This window comes from Coregonus lavaretus (genome assembly GCF_964263955.1).
Source record: "Coregonus lavaretus genome assembly, contig: HAP1_SCAFFOLD_359, whole genome shotgun sequence".
Lineage (NCBI taxonomy): Eukaryota > Metazoa > Chordata > Actinopteri > Salmoniformes > Salmonidae > Coregonus > Coregonus lavaretus.
Window position 1 is genome coordinate 110,843 of NW_028161076.1, and position 20,512 is coordinate 131,354.

A 20,512-nucleotide genomic window follows, 5' to 3' on the forward strand; every position below is an offset into this window, starting at 1 on the left:
TTCTCGGGGTACGGGTGCTGTTGTGTGTAGTGTAGTGTGTTCTATAGAAGAGCCTTCTCGGGGTACGGGTGCTGCTGTCTGTAGTGTAGTGTGTTCTATAGAAGAGCCTTCTCGGGGTACGGGTGCTGCTGTGTGTAGTGTAGTGTGTTCTATAGAAGAGCCTTCTCGGGGTACGGGTGCTGCTGTGTGTAGTGTAGTGTGTTCTATAGAAGAGCCTTCTCGGGGTACGGGTGCTGCTGTGTGTAGTGTAGTGTGTTCTATAGAAGAGCCTTCTCGGGGTACGGGTGCTGCTGTGTGTAGTGTAGTGTGTTCTATAGAAGAGCCTTCTCGGGGTACGGGTGCTGCTGTGTGTAGTGTAGTGTGTTCTATAGAAGAGCCTTCTCGGGGTACGGGTGCTGCTGTGTGTCAGGAGTGGGTGGAAGGCTCAGGCCAGGGTTGGGGGTGGAGTTGTAGCTGGACGGCTGATTGGCTGGAGGCTGGTAGGACATGCCCTCTGCAGCTGGACTGTAGACTGGAGGCTGGCCCATGTACATGTGGACATCACTGGAACACACACACACACACAGTGGGTAAAGGGATCTACATAGTCACCTAACCCTAACCTAACCCTAACTGGATCTACACAAACGGAGCAAACTGAGGTCTGTTAGCGTCGCTCTCTACATAGTTCTACGTACATTTGTGCGGCTGAATTTTTGGAACGCGACGCAAACTGATTTCCATGGGCTCCATTTGTGTAGATCCAGTTAGGGTTAGGTTAGGGTTAGGTGTGTGAATAGCTGGGTTAGGGTTAGGTTAGGGTTAGGTGTGTGAATAGCTGGGTTAGGGTTAGGTTAGGGTTAGGTTAGGGTTAGGTGTGTGAATAGCTGGGTTAGGGTTAGGGTTAGGTTTTTTGAATAGCTGGGTTAGGTTAGGGTTAGGTTAGGGTTAGGTGTGTGAATAGCTGGGTTAGGGTTAGGTTAGGGTTAGGTTAGGGTTAGGTGTGTGAATAGCTGGGTTAGGGTTAGGGTTAGGTTAGGGTTAGGTGTGTGAATAGCTGGGTTAGGGTTAGGGTTAGGTTAGGGTTAGGTGTGTGAATAGCTGGGTTAGGGTTAGGTTAGGGTTAGGGTTAGGTTAGGGTTAGGTGTGTGAATAGCTGGGTTAGGGTTAGGTTAGGGTTAGGTTAGGGTTAGGTGTGTGAATAGCTGGGTTAGGGTTAGGTTAGGGTTAGGTGTGTGAATAGCTGTGAGGAAAGTCACCTGGGTGCTGGCTGGCCAGTCTGTATCTGCTCCAGAGAAACACTGTATCCCTGCTGAACCCCTCCTGGACCGCTCATCCCATAGGACCCTCCAGTCTGCCCCGGGTACACCTGAGGGAACGAACACACACACACTATATATACACACACAAAACTATGTGGACACCTTCAAATTAGTGGATTCGGCTATTTCAGCCACACCCGTTGCTGACAGGTGGATAAAATCGAGCACACAGCCATGCAATCTCCATAGACAAACATTGGCAGTAGAATGGCCTTACTGAAGAGCTCAGTGACTATCAATGTGGCACCGTCATAGGATGCCACCTTTCCAACAAGTCTGTTTGTCAAATTTCTGCCCTGCTAGAGTTGCCCCGCTCAACTGTAAGTGCTGTTATTATGAAGTGTCTCCCGAGTGGCGCAGTGGTCTAAGGCACTGCATCGCAGTGCTAGCTGTGCCACTAGATCCTGGTTCGAATCCAGGCTCTGTCGTAGCCGGCCGCGACCGGGAGACCCATGGGGCGGCGCACAATTAGCCAGCGTCGTCCAGGGTAGGGGAGGGAATGGCCGGCAGGGATGTAGCTCAGTTGGTAGAGCATGGCGTTTGCAACGCCAGGGTTGTGGGTTCAATTCCCACAGGGGGCCAGTATGAAAATGTATGCACTCACTTAACTGTAAGTTGCTCTGGATAAGAGCGTCTGCTAAATGACTAAAAATGTAAATGAAGTGGAAACATCTCGGAGCAACAACGGCTCAGCCGAGACGTGGAAGGCCACACAAGCTCACAGAACGGAACCGCAGTGTGCTGAAGCGCGTAGTGGGTAAAATCGTTTCTCTTAGGTTGCAACACTCACTACTGAGTTCCAAACTGCCTCTAAAAGCAACATCAGCACAATAACTGTTTGTCGGGAGCTTCATGAAATGGGTTTCCATGGCCGAGCAGCCGCCCACAAACCTAAGATCACCATGCGCAATGCAAAGCGTTGGCTGGAGTGGTGTAAAGCTCGCCACCATTGGACTCTGTAGCACTGGAAACGCGTTCTCTGGAGGGATGAATCACACTTCACCATTTGGCAGTCCGACGGATCTGGGTTTGGCGGCTGTCAGGAGAACGCTACCTGTCCGAATGCATAGTGCCAACTGTAAAGTTTGGTGGAGGAGGAATAATGTTTCGGGCTGGGCCCCTTAGTTCCAGTGAACGATTCTGTGCTTCCAACTTTGTGGCAACAGTCTGGGGAAGGTCCTTTCCTGTTTCAGCATGACAATGCCCCTGGGCACAAAGCGAGGTCCATACAGAAATGTTTTGTCGAGACTGGTGTGGAAGAACTTGACTGGCCTGCACAGAGCCCTGACCTCAACTCCATCGAACACCTTCGGGATGAATTGGAATGCAATGAATGAATGGAAGCAAGTGCCCGCAGCAATGTTCCAACATCTAGTGGAAAGCCTTCCCAGAAGAGTGGAGGCTGTTATAGCAGAGGAACTCTGGAGCTCTGTCAGAGTGACCATCGGGTTCTTGGTCACCTCCTTGACCAAGGCCCTTCTCCCCCTATTGCTCAGTTTGGCCGGGTGGCCAGCTCTAGGAAGAGTCTTGGTGGTTCCAAACTTCTTCCATTTAAGAATGATGGGGGCCACTGTGTTCTTGGGGACCTTCAACGCTGCAGACATTTTTTGGTACCCTTCCCCAGATCTTTGCCTCAACACAATCCTGTCTCTGAGCTCTATGGACAATTCCTTCGACCTCATGGCTTGGTTTTTGCTCTGACATGCACTGTCAACTGTGGGACCTTATATAGACAGGTGTGTGCCTTTCCAAATCATGTCCAATCAATTGAATTTGCCACAGGTGGACTCCAATCAAGTTGTAGAAACATCTCAAGGATGATCAATGGAAACAGGATGCACCTGACCTCAATTTCGAATCTCATAGCAAAGGGTCTGAATACTAATGTAAACAAGGTATCTTTATATATTTTTTATAAATGGGTTATTGGGTCATTATGGGGTATTGGGTCATTATGGGGTATTGGGTCATTATGGGGTATTGGGTCATTATGGGGTATTGTGTGTAGATTGATGAGGAAACATTTGTATTTGATTAATTTTAGATTAAGGATGTAACGTAACAAAATGTGGAAAATGTTCTGAAAGAGCTGCAAAATCTGGACCCCTACAAATCAGCTGGGCTAGACAATCTGGACCCTTTCTTTCTAAAACTAGCCGCCGAAATTGTCGCAACCCCTATTACTAGCCTGTTCAACCTCTCTTTCGTAACGTCTGAGATCCCCAGAGATTGGAAAGCTGCCGCGGTCATCCCCCTCTTCAAAGGGGGTGACACTCTAGATCCAAACTGCTACAGACCTATATCCATCCTGCCCTGCCTTTCGAAAGTATTTGAAAGCCAAGTTAACAAACAGATCACCGACCATTTCGAATCCCACCGTACCTTCTCCGCTATGCAATCCGGTTTCCGAGCTGGTCATGGGTGCACTTCAGCCACGCTCAAGGTCCTAAACGATATTATAACCGCGATCGATAATAGACAGTACTGTGCAGCCGTCTTCATCGACCTGGCCAAGGCTTTCGACTCTGTCAACCACCGCATTCTTATTGGCAGACTAAATAGCCTTGGTTTCTCAAATGACTGCCTCGCCTGGTTCACCAACTACTTCTCAGATAGAGTTCAATGTGTCAAATCGGAGGGCCTGTTGTCTGGACCTATGGCAGTCTCTATGGGGGTGCCACAGGGTTCAATTCTTGGGCCGACTCTTTTCTCTGTGTATATCAATGATGTCGCTCTTGCTGCTGGTGACTCTCAGATCCACCTCTACGCAGACGACACCATTTTGTATACATCTGGCCCTTCATTGGACACTGTGTTAACAAACCTCCAAACAAGCTTCAATGCCATACAACACTCCTTCAGTAGCCTCCAACTGCTCTTAAACACTAGTAAAACTAAATGCATGCTCTTCAATCGAACGCTGCTGGCACCCGCCCACCCGACTAGAATCCCCACTCTCGACGGGTCTGACCTAGAGTATGTGGACAACTACAAATACCTAGGTGTCTGGTTAGACTGTAAACTCTCCTCCCAGACTCACATTAAGAATCTCCAATCCAAAGTTAAATCTAGAATCGGCTTCCTATTTCGCAACAAAGCCTCCTTCACTCATGCTGCCAAACATGCCCTCGTAAAACTGACTATCCTACCGATCCTTGACTTCGGCGATGTCATTTACAAAATAGCCTCCAACACTCTACTCAGCAAATTGGATGTAGTCTATCACAGTGCCATCCGTTTTGTCTCCAAAGCCCCATATACTACCCACCACTGTGACCTGTACGCTCTTGTTGGCTGGTCCTCACTACATATTCGTCGTCAAACCCACTGGCTCCAGGCCATCTATAAATCACTGCTAGGCAAATCCCCGCCTTATCTTAGCTCATTGGTCACCATAGCAGCACCCACCCGTAGTCTGCGCTCCAGCAGGTATATCTCACTGGTCATTCCCAAAGCCAACACCTCCTTTGGCCGCCATTCCTTCCAGTTCTCTGCTGCCAATGACTGGAACGAATTGCAAAAATCTCTGAAGCTGGAGACTCTTATCTCCCTCAATAACTTTAAGCATCAGTTGTCAGAGCACCTTACCGATCACTGCACCTGTACACAGCCCATCTGAAATTAGCCCACCCAACTACCTCATCCCTATATTGTTATTTATTTTGCTCTTTTGCACCCCAGTATCTCTATTTGCACATAATCTCTTGCACATCTAGCATTCCAGTGTTAATACTAATTGTAATTATTTTGCACTATGGCCTATTTATTGCCTTACCTCCATAACTTGCTACATTTGCACACACTGTATATATATTTTCTGTTGTATTTTTGACTTTATGTTTTTTTACCCCATATGTAACTCTGTTTTGTTGTTTTTACCGCACTGCTTTGCTTTATCTTGGCCAGGTCGCAGTTGTAAATGAGAACTTGTTCTCAACTGGCTTCTTACCTGGTTAAATAAAGATGAAATTAAAAAAAACAAAAATTAAAAAAGTCAAGGGGTCTGAATACTTTTCGAAAGCAATTTGACTAGGCTACTGACATTACACAAAATTCAAAATGTTAATATTTATATGACCAAATTAAATAATGTGCATACCGTTTCACACACAATCGGCTTTAACCCCCAAAAAACATGGGAAATTATAAATTCATATTCGTAGCTTAAGCTACCTCATTAAAAAGTTGAAGACGATGGTGGGCTTGTCAAATAGCATCCTTACTACTATCACAAACTGGTGGCGGTCGTCTGCTAAGTCAGTAATTGCTTCCCTGTAGCTAACCAGTCACCACCAGCCTTCTAGTTTTCTACCCTTTGCCTGGTTAAGAAACACAAGCTGCTTTACCAAATTAAAAACAATAGCAGCATTGAGTTTAATAGAAAAACAACAGTCTAGCTATGTTTCTCTCTCCCTTGAGGAGGCTATAGAAAAGTAGGCTGTCTTTGAACTTGTAGTCTCTCTCAACCCTCCCACGTTTACCACTGCCTTCTGTTTCCAGAACCTGTATATAAAAGTCTCCCTCCTTTCCTTAGAGAAAACAGTGTCTTCGTTCAACACCGTTCAAAAAGACATGATCCATAACACCAGCGTTCCATTTGTATCTTTCTACCGTGCATTGGCAGGCCGCATTTAGAGAAAGAGCGAGAGAGGGTGAGAGAGAGATGGAGTGACCTACCGGTTGTGCTGTGTTGGCAGATTGATGCATGTAATACTGCTGGGTCTGCAGCTTGGTGTACATGGCATAGTCCTCATTCATAAGCTTAGCATAAAGAGACAGAGCCTCCATCAACTTCACATTCAGCTCTGACAACTCCGAATGCTTCCTGAAACACAGGAGTCAGTCAGTCAACCAGCCAGTCAGTCAACCAGTCAACCAGCCAGTCAGTCAACCAGCCAGTCATTCAACCAGCCAGTCAGTCATTCAACCAGTCAGTCACTCAACCAGCCAGTCAGTCAACCAGCCAGTCATTCAACCAGCCAGTCAGTCAGTCAACCAGTCAGTCAGTCAACCAGCCAGTCAGTCAACCAGTCAACCAGCCAGTCATTCAACCAGCCAGTCAGTCAACCAGTCAGTCAGTCAGTCAACCAGTCAGTCAGTCAACCAGCCAGTCATTCAACCAGTCAGTCACTCAACCAGTCAGTCAGTCAACCAGCCAGTCAGTCAACCAGCCAGCCAGTCAACCAGCCAGCCAGTCAGTCAGTCAACCAGTCAGTCAGTCAACCAGTCAGTCAGTCAGTCAACCAGTCAGTCAGTTAGTCAACCAGTCAGTCAGTCAGTCAGTCAGTCATTCAACCAGTCAGTCAGTCATTCAACCAGTCAGTCAGTCAGTCAGTCATTCAACCAGTCAGTCAGTCAGTCAACCAGCCAGTCAGTCAACCAGCCAGTCATTCAACCAGTCAGTCAGTCAACCAGCCAGTCAGTCAATCAACCAGTCAGTCAACCAGCCAGTAGGTCAACCAGCCAGTCAATCAACCAGTCAGTCAGTCAACCAGCCAGCCATTCTACCAGCCAGTCAGCCAGTCAACCAGCCAGTCAGTCAACCAGTCAGTCAGTCAGTCAACAAGTCAGTCAGTCAGTCAACCAGCAAGTCAGTCAGTCAGTCATTCAACCAGTCAGTCAGCCAGTCAGTCAACCAGCCAGTCAGTCAACCAGTCAGTCAGTCAGTCAACCAGTCAGTCAGTCAGTCAATCAGTCAGTCATTCAACCAGTCAGGCAGTCATTCAACCAGTCAGGCAGTCATTCAACCAGTCAGGCAGTCAGTCAGTCAACCAGCAAGTCAGCCAGTCAGTCAACCAGTCAGTCAGTCAGTCAATCAGTCAGTCATTCAACCAGTCAGGCAGTCATTCAACCAGTCAGTCAGTCATTCAACCAGTCAGTCAGTCATTCTACCAGCCAGTCAGCCAGTCAACCAGCCAGTCAGTCAACCAGTCAGTCAGTCATTCAACCAGTCAGTCAGTCATTCAACCAGTCAGTCAGTCAGTCATTCAACCAGTCAGTCAGCCAGTCAGTCAACCAGTCAGTCAGTCAACCAGTCAGTCAGTCAGTCATTCAACCAGTCAGTCAGTCATTCAACCAGTCAGTCAGTCAGTCAGCCAGTCATTCAACCAGTCAGTCAGTCATTCAACCAGTCAGGCAGTCAGTCATTCAACCAGTCAGTCAGTCATTCAACCAGTCAGTCAGCCAGTCAGTCAACCAGTCAGTCAGTCAGTCAGCCAGTCAGTCAGTCAGTCAGTCATTCAACCAGTCAGGCAGTCAGTCAACCAGTCAGTCAGTCAGCCAGTCAGTCAGTCAGTCAGCCAGTCATTCAACCAGTCAGTCAGTCATTCAACCAGTCAGTCATTCAACCAGTCAGTCATTCAACCAGTCAGTCAGTCATTCAACCAGTCAGTCAGCCAGTCAGTCAGCCAGTCAACCAGTCAGTCAGCCAGCCAGCCAGCCAGTCAGTCAGTCATTCAACCAGTCAGTCAGTCATTCAACCAGTCAGTCAGTCATTCAACCAGTCAGTCAGCCATTCAACCAGTCAGTCAGTCAGTCATTCAACCAGTCAGTCATTCAACCAGTCAGTCAGTCAACCAGCCAGTCAGTCAGTCATTCAACCAGTCAGTCATTCAACCAGTCAGTCAGCCAGTCAGTCAACAAGTCAGTCAGCCAGTCATTCAACCAGTCAGTCAGTCATTCAACCAGTCAGTCAGTCATTCAACCAGTCAGTCAGTCAGTCATTCAACCAGCCAGTCAGCCAGTCAGTCAACCAGTCAGTCAGTCATTTAACCAGTCAGTCAGCCAGTCAGTCAACCAGCCAGTCAGTCAACCAGTCAGTCAGTCATTCAACCAGTCAGTCAGTCATTCAACCAGTCAGTCATTCAACCAGTCAGTCAGCCAGTCAGTCAACCAGTCAACCAGTCAGTCAGTCAGCCAGTCAGTCAACCAGTCAGTCATTCAACCAGTCAGTCAGCCAGTCAGTCAACCAGTCAGTCATTCAACCAGTCAGTCAGTCATTCAACCAGTCAGTCAGTCAGTCAGTCAACCAGTCAGTCAGTCAGTCATTCAACCAGTCAGTCAGTCATTCAACCAGTCAGGCAGTCAGTCAACCAGCAAGTCAGCCAGTCAGTCAACCAGTCAGTCAGCCAGTCAGTCAACCAGTCAGTCAGTCATTCAACCAGTCAGTCAGTCATTCAACCAGTCAGTCAGTCAGTCATTCAACCAGTCAGTCAGTCAGTCAGTCAGTCATTCAACCAGTCAGTCAGTCATTCAACCAGTCAGTCAGTCATTCAACCAGTCAGTCATTCAACCAGCAAGTCAGCCAGTCAGTCAACCAGTCAGTCAGCCAGTCAGTCAACCAGTCAGTCAGTCATTCAACCAGTCAGTCAGTCATTCAACCAGTCAGTCAGTCAGTCATTCAACCAGCCAGTCAGCCAGTCAGTCAACCAGTCAGTCAACCAGTCAATCAGCCAGTCAGTCAACCAGCCAGTCAGTCAACCAGTCAGTCAGTCATTCAACCAGTCAGTCAGTCAGTCATTCAACCAGTCAGTCAGTCAGTCATTCAACCAGTCAGTCAGCCAGTCAGTCAACCAGTCAGTCAGCCAGTCAGTCAACCAGCCAGTCAGTCAACCAGTCAGTCAGTCATTCAACCAGTCAGTCAGTCAGTCAGTCAACCAGTCAGTCAGTCAGTCATTCAACCAGTCAGTCAGTCATTCAACCAGTCAGGCAGTCATTCAAACAGTCAGTCAGTCAGTCATTCAAACAGTCAGTCAGTCAGTCAGTCAACCAGCAAGTCAGGCAGTCATTCAACCAGTCAGTCAGTCAGTCAGTCAACCAGCAAGTCAGCCAGTCAGTCAACCAGGCAGTCAGTCATTCAACCAGTCAGTCAGTCATTCAACCAGTCAGTCAGCCAGTCATTCAACCAGTCAGTCAGCTAGTCAGTCAACCAGTCAGTCAGTCATTCAACCAGTCAGTCAGTCATTCAACCAGTCAGTCAGTCAGTCATTCAACCAGTCAGTCAGTCAGTCATTCAACCAGTCAGTCAGTCATTCAACCAGGCAGTCAGTCATTCAACCAGTCAGTCAGTCATTCAACCAGCAAGTCAGCCAGTCAGTCAACCAGTCAGTCAGCCAGTCAGTCAACCAGTCAGTCAGTCATTCAACCAGTCAGTCAGTCATTCAACCAGTCAGTCAGTCAGTCATTCAACCAGCCAGTCAGCCAGTCAGTCAACCAGTCAGTCAACCAGTCAGTCAGCCAGTCAGTCAACCAGCCAGTCAGTCAACCAGTCAGTCAGTCATTCAACCAGTCAGTCAGCCAGTCAGTCAACCAGTCAGTCAGTCAGCCAGTCAGTCAACCAGTCAGTCATTCAACCAGTCAGTCAGCCAACCAGTCAGTCATTCAACCAGTCAGTCAGTCATTCAACCAGTCAGTCAGTCATTCAACCAGTCAGTCAGTCAGTCATTCAACCAGTCAGTCAGTCATTCAACCAGTCAGGCAGTCATTCAACCAGTCAGTCAGTCAGTCAGTCAACCAGCAAGTCAGTCAGTCATTCAATCAGTCAGGCAGTCATTCAACCAGTCAGTCAGTCAGTCAGTCAGTCAACCAGCAAGTCAGCCAGTCAGTCAACCAGGCAGTCAGTCATTCAACCAGTCAGTCAGCCAGTCATTCAACCAGTCAGTCAGCCAGTCAGTCAACCAGTCAGTCAGTCATTCAACCAGTCAGTCAGTCATTCAACCAGTCAGTCAGTCAGTCATTCAACCAGTCAGTCAGTCAGTCAGTCATTCAACCAGTCAGTCAGTCATTCAACCAGTCAGTCAGTCATTCAACCAGTCAGTCATTCAACCAGCAAGTCAGCCAGTCAGTCAACCAGTCAGTCAGCCAGTCAGTCAACCAGTCAGTCAGTCATTCAACCAGTCAGTCAGTCATTCAACCAGTCAGTCAGTCAGTCATTCAACCAGCCAGTCAGCCAGTCAGTCAACCAGTCAGTCAACCAGTCAGTCAGCCAGTCAGTCAACCAGCCAGTCAGTCAACCAGTCAGTCAGTCATTCAACCAGTCAGTCAGTCAGTCATTCTACCAGTCAGTCAGTCAGTCATTCAACCAGTCAGTCAGCCAGTCAGTCAACCAGTCAGTCAGCCAGTCAGTCAACCAGCCAGTCAGTCAACCAGTCAGTCAGTCATTCAACCAGCCAGTCAGTCAGTCAGTCAACCAGTCAGTCATTCAACCAGTCAGTCAGTCATTCAACCAGTCAGGCAGTCATTCAACCAGTCAGGCAGTCATTCAAACAGTCAGTCAGTCAGTCAGTCAACCAGCAAGTCAGGCAGTCATTCAACCAGTCAGTCAGTCAGTCAGTCAACCAGCAAGTCAGCCAGTCAGTCAACCAGGCAGTCAGTCATTCAACCAGTCAGTCAGTCATTCAACCAGTCAGTCAGCCAGTCATTCAACCAGTCAGTCAGCTAGTCAGTCAACCAGTCAGTCAGTCATTCAACCAGTCAGTCAGCTAGTCAGTCAACCAGTCAGTCAGTCATTCAACCAGTCAGTCAGTCAGTCATTCAACCAGTCAGTCAGTCATTCAACCAGTCAGTCAGTCATTCAACCAGTCAGTCATTCAACCAGCAAGTCAGCCAGTCAGTCAACCAGTCAGTCAGCCAGTCAGTCAACCAGTCAGTCAGTCATTCAACCAGTCAGTCAGTCATTCAACCAGTCAGTCAGTCAGTCATTCAACCAGCCAGTCAGCCAGTCAGTCAACCAGTCAGTCAACCAGTCAGTCAGCCAGTCAGTCAACCAGCCAGTCAGTCAACCAGTCAGTCAGTCATTCAACCAGTCAGTCAGTCAGTCATTCAACCAGTCAGTCAGTCAGTCATTCAACCAGTCAGTCAGCCAGTCAGTCAACCAGTCAGTCAGTCAGCCAGTCAGTCAACCAGTCAGTCATTCAACCAGTCAGTCAGCCAACCAGTCAGTCATTCAACCAGTCAGTCAGTCATTCAACCAGTCAGTCAGTCATTCAACCAGTCAGTCAGTCAGTCATTCAACCAGCCAGTCAGCCAGTCAGTCAACCAGTCAGTCAACCAGTCAGTCAGCCAGTCAGTCAACCAGCCAGTCAGTCAACCAGTCAGTCAGTCATTCAACCAGTCAGTCAGTCAGTCATTCTACCAGTCAGTCAGTCAGTCATTCAACCAGTCAGTCAGCCAGTCAGTCAACCAGTCAGTCAGCCAGTCAGTCAACCAGCCAGTCAGTCAACCAGTCAGTCAGTCATTCAACCAGCCAGTCAGTCAGTCAGTCAACCAGTCAGTCATTCAACCAGTCAGTCAGTCATTCAACCAGTCAGGCAGTCATTCAACCAGTCAGGCAGTCATTCAAACAGTCAGTCAGTCAGTCAGTCAACCAGCAAGTCAGGCAGTCATTCAACCAGTCAGTCAGTCAGTCAGTCAACCAGCAAGTCAGCCAGTCAGTCAACCAGGCAGTCAGTCATTCAACCAGTCAGTCAGTCATTCAACCAGTCAGTCAGCCAGTCATTCAACCAGTCAGTCAGCTAGTCAGTCAACCAGTCAGTCAGTCATTCAACCAGTCAGTCAGCTAGTCAGTCAACCAGTCAGTCAGTCATTCAACCAGTCAGTCAGTCAGTCATTCAACCAGTCAGTCAGTCATTCAACCAGTCAGGCAGTCATTCAACCAGTCAGTCAGTCAGTCAGTCAACCAGCAAGTCAGTCAGTCATTCAATCAGTCAGGCAGTCATTCAACCAGTCAGTCAGTCAGTCAGTCAACCAGCAAGTCAACCAGTCAGTCAACCAGGCAGTCAGTCATTCAACCAGTCAGTCAGTCATTCAACCAGTCAGTCAGCCAGTCATTCAACCAGTCAGTCAGCCAGTCAGTCAACCAGTCAGTCAGTCATTCAACCAGTCAGTCAGCCAGTCATTCAACCAGTCAGTCAGCCAGTCATTCAACCAGTCAGTCAGTCATTCAACCAGTCAGTCAGTCATTCAACCAGTCAGTCAGTCAGTCAATCAGTCAGTCATTCAACCAGTCAGTCAGCCAGTCAGTCAACCAGTCAGTCAGTCAGTCATTCAACCAGTCAGTCAGCCAGTCAGTCAACCAGTCAGTCAGTCAGTCATTCAACCAGTCAGTCAGTCAGTCAGTCAACCAGCAAGTCAGCCAGTCAGTCAACCAGCCAGTCAGTCATTCAACCAGTCAGTCAGTCATTCAACCAGTCAGTCAGTCATTCAACCAGTCAGGCAGTCATTCAACCAGTCAGTCAGTCAGTCAGTCAACCAGCCAGTCAGTCAGTCAGTCAGTCAACCAGTCAAACAGTCAGTCAAACAGTCAGTCATTCAACCAGTCAGTCAGTCAACCAACCAGCCAGTCAGTCAACCAGCCAGCCAGTCAGTCAGTCAACCAGCCAGCCAGTCAGTCAGTAATTCAACCAGCCAGTCAGTCAACCAGCCAGTCAGTAATTCAACCAGTCAGTCAGTCATTCAACCAGTCAGTCAGTCAACCAACCAGCCAGTCAGTCAACCAGCCAGCCAGTCAGTCAGTCAACCAGTCAGTCAGTCAACCAGCCAGTCATTAAACCAGCCAGTCAGTCAACCAGCCAGTCAGTCAACCAGCCAGTCAGTCAACCAGTCAGTCAGTCATTCAACCAGTCAGTCAACCAGTCAGTCAACCAGCCAGTCAGTCATTCAACCAGCCAGTCAGTCATTCAACCAGTCAGTCAGTCATTCAACCAGCCAGTCAACCAGTCAGTCAGTCAGTCAACCAGTCAGTCAGTCAGTCAACCAGTCAGTCAGTCAGTCAGTCAACCAGTCAGTCAGTCAGTCAACCAGTCAGTCAGTCATTCAACAAGTCAGTCAGTCATTCAACCAGTCAGGCAACCAGCCAGCCAGTCAGTCAGTCAAACAGTCAGTCATTCAACCAGTCAGTCAGTAAGTCAACCAACCAGCCTGTCAGTCAACCAACCAGCCTGTCAGTCAACCAACCAGTCAGTCAGTCATTCAACCAGTCAGTCAGTCAGTCAACCAGCCAGCCAGTCAGTCAACCAGCCATTCAACCAGTCAGTCAGTCAGTCAGTCAACCAGTCAGTCAGTCATTCAACCAGTCAGTCATTCAACCAGTCAGTCAGTCATTCAACCAGTCAGTCAATCAATCAACCAGTCAGTCAGTCAGTCAACCAGTCAGTCAGTCAGTCAACCACTCAGTCAGTCAGTCATTCAACCAGCCAGTCAGTCAGTCAACCAGCCAGCCAGTCAGTCAGTCAACCAGCCAGTCAGTCATTCAACCAGTCAGTCAGTCATTCAACCAGCCAGTCAGTCATTCAACCAGCCAGTCAGTCAACCAGCCAGTCAGTCAACCAGCCAGTCAGTCAACCATTCAGTCAGTCAGTCATTCAACCAGTCAGTCAGTCAGTCAACCAGTCATTCAGTCAGTCAGTCAGTCAGTCAACCAGTCAGTCAGTCAACCAGCCAGCCAGTCAGTCAGTCATTCTACCAGCCAGTCAGCCAGTCAACCAGCCAGTCAGTCAACCAGCCAGTCAGTCAACCAGCCAGTAAGTCACCCAGCCAGTCAGTCAACCAGCCAGTCAGTCGGTCAGTAAACCAGTCAGTCGGTAAGGTGTAAGCTGAATAATATACCTGTCAGTGTTCTCAAGCTTCTGATCAATGAGGGGACACATCTGGTTGCAGGCACCTTAGCAAAACAAGAAACACAATGTTATGTAATGTTTTGTAACATTATAGTGCGTTCAAAATGTAATCAGTGTTTTAATTAGGAAACGGGTGAAAGAACATATTAATGACAGTAATTAGTCAGTCTTACCCTCTAGCTGTAAGAGTTAGTCAGTCTTACCCTCTAGCTGTAAGAGTTAGTTAGTCAGTCTTACCCTCTAGCTGTAAGAGTTAGTTAGTCAGTCTTACCCTCTAGCTGTAAGAGTTAGTTAGTCAGTCTTACCCTTTAACTGTAAGAGTTAGTTAGTCATTCTTACCCTTTAGCTGTAAGAGTTATTTAGTCAGTCTTACCCTCTAGCTGTAAGAGTTAGTCATTCTTACCCTCTAGCTGTATGAGTTATTTAGTCAGTCTTACCCTCTAGCTGTAAGAGTTAGTTAGTCAGTCAGTCTTACCCTCTAGCTGTAAGAGTTAGTTAGTCAGTCTTACCCTCTAGCTGTAAGAGTTAGTTAGTCAGTCTTACCCTCTAGCTGTAAGAGTTAGTTAGTCAGTCTTACCCTCTAGCTGTAAGAGTTAGTCAGTCTTACCCTTTAGCTGTAAGAGTTAGTTAGTCAGTCTTACCCTTTAGCTGTAAGAGTTAGTCAGTCTTACCCTCTAGCTGTAAGAGTTAGTCAGTCTTACCCTTTAGCTGTAAGAGTTAGTTAGTCATTCTTACCCTCTAGCTGTAAGAGTTAGTGATTCTTACCCTTTAGCTGTAAGACTTATTTAGTCATTATTACCCTCAAGCTGTAAGAGTTATTTAGTCAGTCTTACCCTCCAGCAGTAAGAGATAGTTAGTCAGTCTTACCCTCTAGCTGTAAGAGTTATTTAGTCATTCTTACCCTCTAGCTGTAAGAGTTATTTAGTCAGTCTTACCATCTAGCTGTAAGAGTTATTTAGTCAGTCTTACCCTTTAGCTGTAAGAGTTAGTCATTCTTACCCTCTAGCTGTAAGAGTTATTTAGTCAGTCTTACCCTCTAGCTGTAAGAGTTATTTAGTCATTCTTACCCTCTAGCTGTAAGAGTTATTTAGTCAGTCTTACCCTTTAGCTGTAAGAGTTAGTCATTCTTACCCTCTAGCTGTAAGGGTTATTTAGTCAGTCTTACCCTTTAGCTGTAAGTTATTTAGTCAGTCTTACCCTCTAGCTGTAAGAGTTATTTAGTCAGTCTTACCCTCTAGCTGTAAGAGTTATTTAGTCAGTCTTACCCTCTAGCTGTAAGAGTTATTTAGTCATTCTTACCCTCTAGCTGTAAGAGTTATTTAGTCAGTCTTACCCTTTAGCTGTAAGTAATTTAGTCAGTCTTACCCTTTAGCTGTAAGAGTTAGTCATTCTTACCCTTTAGCTGTAAGAGTTATTTAGTCATTCTTACCCTCTAGCTGTAAGAGTTATTTAGTCAGTCTTACCCTCTAGCTGTAAGAGTTATTTAGTCAGTCTTACCCTCTAGCTGTAAGAGTTATTTAGTCAGTCTTACCCTTTAGCTGTAAGAGTTAGTCATTCTTACCCTTTAGCTGTAAGAGTTATTTAGTCAGTCTTACCCTCTAGCTGTAAGAGTTATTTAGTCATTCTTACCCTCTAGCTGTAAGAGTTATTTAGTCAGTCTTACCCTCTAGCTGTAAGAGTTATTTAGTCATTCTTACCCTCTAGCTGTAAGAGTTATTTAGTCAGTCTTACCCTCTAGCTGTAAGAGTTATTTAGTCATTCTTACCCTCTAGCTGTAAGAGTTATTTAGTCAGTCTTACCCTTTAGCTGTAAGTTATTTAGTCAGTCTTACCCTTTAGCTGTAAGAGTTAGTCATTCTTACCCTTTAGCTGTAAGAGTTATTTAGTCATTCTTACCCTCTAGCTGTAAGAGTTATTTAGTCAGTCTTACCCTCTAGCTGTAAGAGTTATTTAGTCAGTCTTACCCTCTAGCTGTAAGAGTTAGTTAGTTAGTCAGTCTTACCCTCTAGCTGTAAGAGTTATTTAGTCAGTCTTACCCTCTAGCTGTAAGAGTTATTTAGTCATTCTTACCCTCTAGCTGTAAGAGTTAGTTAGTTAGTCAGTCTTACCCTCTAGCTGTAAGAGTTAGTTAGTTAGTCAGTCTTACCCTCTAGCTGTAAGAGTTATTTAGTCAGTCTTACCCTCTAGCTGTAAGAGTTATTTAGTCATTCTTACCCTCTAGCTGTAAGAGTTAGTCATTCTTACCCTTTAGCTGTAAGAGTTAGTTAGTCAGTCTTACCCTTTAACTGTAAGAGTTAGTTAGTCATTCTTACCCTCTAGCTGTAAGAGTTATTTAGTCAGTCTTACCCTCTAGCTGTAAGAGTTATTTAGTCAGTCTTACCCTTTAACTATAAGAGTTAGTTAGTCATTCTTACCCTATAGCTGTAAGAGTTATTTAGTTAGTCAGTCTTACCCTCTAGCTGTAAGAGTTAGTCATTCTTACCCTTTAGCTGTAAGAGTTATTTAGTCATTCTTACCCTCTAGCTGTAAGAGTTTTTTAGTCAGTCTTACCCTCTAGCTGTAAGAGTTATTTAGTCAGTCTTACCCTTTAGCTGTAAGAGTTAGTTAGTCAGTCTTACCCTCTAGCTGTAAGAGTTATTTAGTCAGTCTTACCCTCTAGCTGTAAGAGTTATTAAGTCATTCTTACCCTCTAGCTGTAAGAGTTATTTAGTCAGTCTTACCCTTTAGCTGTAAGAGTTATTTAGTCAGTCTTACCCTCTAGCTGTAAGAGTTATTTAGTCAGTCTTACCCTCTAGCTGTAAGAGTTAGTTAGTCAGTCTTACCCTCTAGCTGTAAGAGTTATTTAGTCAGTCTTACCATCTAGCTGTAAGAGTTATTTAGTCATTCTTACCCTCTAGCTGTAAGAGTTATTTAGTCAGTCTTACCCTTTAGCTGTAAGTTATTTAGTCAGTCTTACCCTCTAGCTGTAAGAGTTATTTAGTCAGTCTTACCCTTTAGCTGTAAGAGTTTAGTCATTCTTACCCTTTAGCTGTAAGAGTTATTTAGTCAGTCTTACCCTCTAGCTGTAAGAGTTATTTAGTCAGTCTTACCCTCTAGCTGTAAGAGTTATTTAGTCAGTCTTACCCTCTAGCTGTAAGAGTTATTTAGTCATTCTTACCCTCTAGCTGTAAGAGTTATTTAGTCAGTCTTACCCTCTAGCTGTAAGAGTTATTTAGTCAGTCTTACCCTCTAGCTGTAAGAGTTATTTAGTCAGTCTTACCCTCTAGCTGTAAGAGTTATTTAGTCAGTCTTACCCTTTAGCTGTAAGAGTTATTTAGTCATTCTTACCCTCTAGCTGTAAGAGTTATTTAGTCAGTCTTACCCTCTAGCTGTAAGAGTTATTTAGTCAGTCTTACCCTCTAGCTGTAAGAGTTAGTTAGTTAGTCAGTCTTACCCTCTAGCTGTAAGAGTTATTTAGTCAGTCTTACCCTCTAGCTGTAAGAGTTATTTAGTCATTCTTACCCTCTAGCTGTAAGAGTTAGTTAGTTAGTCAGTCTTACCCTCTAGCTGTAAGAGTTAGTTAGTTAGTCAGTCTTACCCTCTAGCTGTAAGAGTTATTTAGTCAGTCTTACCCTCTAGCTGTAAGAGTTATTTAGTCATTCTTACCCTCTAGCTGTAAGAGTTAGTCATTCTTACCCTTTAGCTGTAAGAGTTAGTTAGTCAGTCTTACCCTTTAACTGTAAGAGTTAGTTAGTCATTCTTACCCTCTAGCTGTAAGAGTTATTTAGTCAGTCTTACCCTCTAGCTGTAAGAGTTATTTAGTCAGTCTTACCCTTTAACTATAAGAGTTAGTTAGTCATTCTTACCCTCTAGCTGTAAGAGTTATTTAGTTAGTCAGTCTTACCCTCTAGCTGTAAGAGTTAGTCATTCTTACCCTTTAGCTGTAAGAGTTATTTAGTCATTCTTACCCTCTAGCTGTAAGAGTTTTTTAGTCAGTCTTACCCTCTAGCTGTAAGAGTTAGTTAGTCAGTCTTACCCTTTAGCTGTAAGAGTTAGTTAGTCAGTCTTACCCTCTAGCTGTAAGAGTTATTTAGTCAGTCTTACCCTCTAGCTGTAAGAGTTATTAAGTCATTCTTACCCTCTAGCTGTAAGAGTTATTTAGTCAGTCTTACCCTTTAGCTGTAAGAGTTATTTAGTCAGTCTTACCCTCTAGCTGTAAGAGTTATTTAGTCAGTTTTACCCTCTAGCTGTAAGAGTTAGTTAGTCAGTCTTACCCTCTAGCTGTAAGAGTTATTTAGTCAGTCTTACCATCTAGCTGTAAGAGTTATTTAGTCATTCTTACCCTCTAGCTGTAAGAGTTATTTAGTCAGTCTTACCCTTTAGCTGTAAGTTATTTAGTCAGTCTTACCCTCTAGCTGTAAGAGTTATTTAGTCAGTCTTACCCTTTAGCTGTAAGAGTTTAGTCATTCTTACCCTTTAGCTGTAAGAGTTATTTAGTCAGTCTTACCCTCTAGCTGTAAGAGTTATTTAGTCAGTCTTACCCTCTAGCTGTAAGAGTTATTTAGTCAGTCTTACCCTCTAGCTGTAAGAGTTATTTAGTCATTCTTACCCTCTAGCTGTAAGAGTTATTTAGTCAGTCTTACCCTTTAGCTGTAAGTTATTTAGTCAGTCTTACCCTCTAGCTGTAAGAGTTATTTAGTCAGTCTTACCCTCTAGCTGTAAGAGTTATTTAGTCATTCTTACCCTCTAGCTGTAAGAGTTATTTAGTCAGTCTTACCCTGTAGCTGTAAGAGTTATTTAGTCAGTCTTACCCTCTAGCTGTAATAGTTAGTTAGTCATTCTTACCCTCTAGCTGTAATAGTTAGTTAGTCATTCTTACCCTTTAGCTGTAAGAGTTATTTAGTCAGTCTTACCCTCTAGCTGTAAGAGTTATTTAGTCAGTCTTACCCTCTAGCTGTAAGAGTTATTTAGTCAGTCTTACCCTCTAGCTGTAAGAGTTATTTAGTCAGTCTTACCCTCTAGCTGTAAGAGTTATTTAGTCAGTCTTACCCTCTAGCTGTAAGAGTTATTTAGTCAGTCTTACCCTCTAGCTGTAAGAGTTAGTCATTCTTACCCTTTAGCTGTAAGAGTTATTTAGTCAGTCTTACCCTCTAGCTGTAAGAGTTATTTAGTCAGTCTTACCCTCTAGCTGTAAGCGTTATTAAGTCATTCTTACCCTCTAGCTGTAAGAGTTATTTAGTCAGTCTTACCCTTTAGCTGTAAGAGTTTAGTCATTCTTACCCTCTAGCTGTAAGAGTTATTTAGTCAGTCTTACCCTCTAGCTGTAAGAGTTATTTAGTCAGTCTTACCCTCTAGCTGTAAGAGTTATTTAGTCATTCTTACCCTCTAGCTGTAAGAGTTAGTCATTCTTACCCTTTAGCTGTAAGAGTTAGTTAGTCAGTCTTACCCTTTAACTGTAAGAGTTAGTTAGTCATTCTTACCATCTAGCTGTAAGAGTTATTTAGTCATTCTTAAACTCTAGCTGTAAGAGTTAGTCATTCTTACCCCCTAGCTGTAAGAGTTATTTAGTCAGTCTTACCCTCTAGCTGTATGAGTTATTTAGTCAGTCTTACCCTCTAGCTGTAAGAGTTATTTAGTTAGTCATTCTTACCCTTTAGCTGTAAGAGTTATTTAGTCAGTCTTACCCTCTAGCTGTAAGAGTTATTTAGTCAGTCTTACCCTCTAGCTGTAAGAGTTAGTTAGTCATTCTTACCCTCTAGCTGTAAGAGTTATTTAGTCAGTCTTACCCTCTAGCTGTAAGAGTTATTTAGTCATTCTTACCCTCTAGCTGTAAGAGTTATTTAGTCATTCTTACCCTCTAGCTGTAAGAGTTATTTAGTCAGTCTTACCCTTTAGCTGTAAGAGTTATTTAGTCAGTCTTACCCTTTAGCTGTAAGAGTTATTTAGTCAGTCTTACCCTTTAGCTGTAAGAGTTATTTAGTCAGTCTTACCCTCTAGCTGTAAGAGTTAGTCATGCTTACCCTCTAGCTGTACGAGTTATTTAGTCAGTCTTACCCTTTAGCTGTAAGAGTTAGTCATTCTTACCCTCTAGCTGTAAGAGTTATTTAGTCAGTCTTACCCTTTAGCTGTAAGAGTTAGTCATTCTTACCCTTTAGCTGTAAGAGTTATTTAGTCATTCTTACCCTCTAGCTGTAAGAGTTATTTAGTCATTCTTACCCTCTAGCTGTAAGTTATTTAGTCAGTCTTACCCTCTAGCTGTAAGAGTTAGTTAGTCAGTCTTACCCTCTAGCTGTAAGCGTTAGTTAGTCAGTCTTACCCTCTAGCTGTAAGAGTTAGTTAGTCAGTCTTACCCTCTAGCTGTAAGCGTTATTAAGTCATTCTTACCCTCTAGCTCTTACAGCTAGAGGGTAAATCAGTCTAGCTGTAAGAATTACAGCTAGTATTTAAATCAGTCTAGCTGTAAGAATTAGTTAGTAAGTCAGTCTTACCCTCCAGCTGTAGCAGTTAGTTAGGTAGTAATAGTTAGTTAGTAAGTTGGTCTCGCCCTCTAGCTGTAAGAGTTAGTTAGGTAGTAATAGTTAGTAAGTCAGTCTTACCCTTCAGCTGTAGAAGTTAGTTA

At 44.8% G+C, this 20,512-nt stretch overlaps 1 protein-coding gene across 2 annotated transcripts in view; it reads right to left on the reverse strand.

Moving 5' to 3' along the window:
• Window positions 1–352: 352 nt before the first annotated feature.
• The window catches only part of LOC311121116 (signal transducing adapter molecule 1-like), a 58,158-nt gene continuing 37,998 nt past the window's right edge, over window positions 353–20,512 (reverse strand). For both annotated transcript variants that reach the window (XM_084195647.1, XM_084195648.1), the window contains exons 11-14: window positions 13,905–13,959; window positions 5,979–6,126; window positions 1,239–1,348; window positions 353–543 (exon numbers count right to left, since the gene is read on the reverse strand). In XM_084195647.1, coding sequence (XP_084051773.1) covers window positions 366–543; window positions 1,239–1,348; window positions 5,979–6,126; window positions 13,905–13,959 — 491 coding nt within the window. In that variant the 3' untranslated portion in view covers window positions 353–365. The remainder of the gene's footprint in view (window positions 544–1,238; window positions 1,349–5,978; window positions 6,127–13,904; window positions 13,960–20,512) is intronic.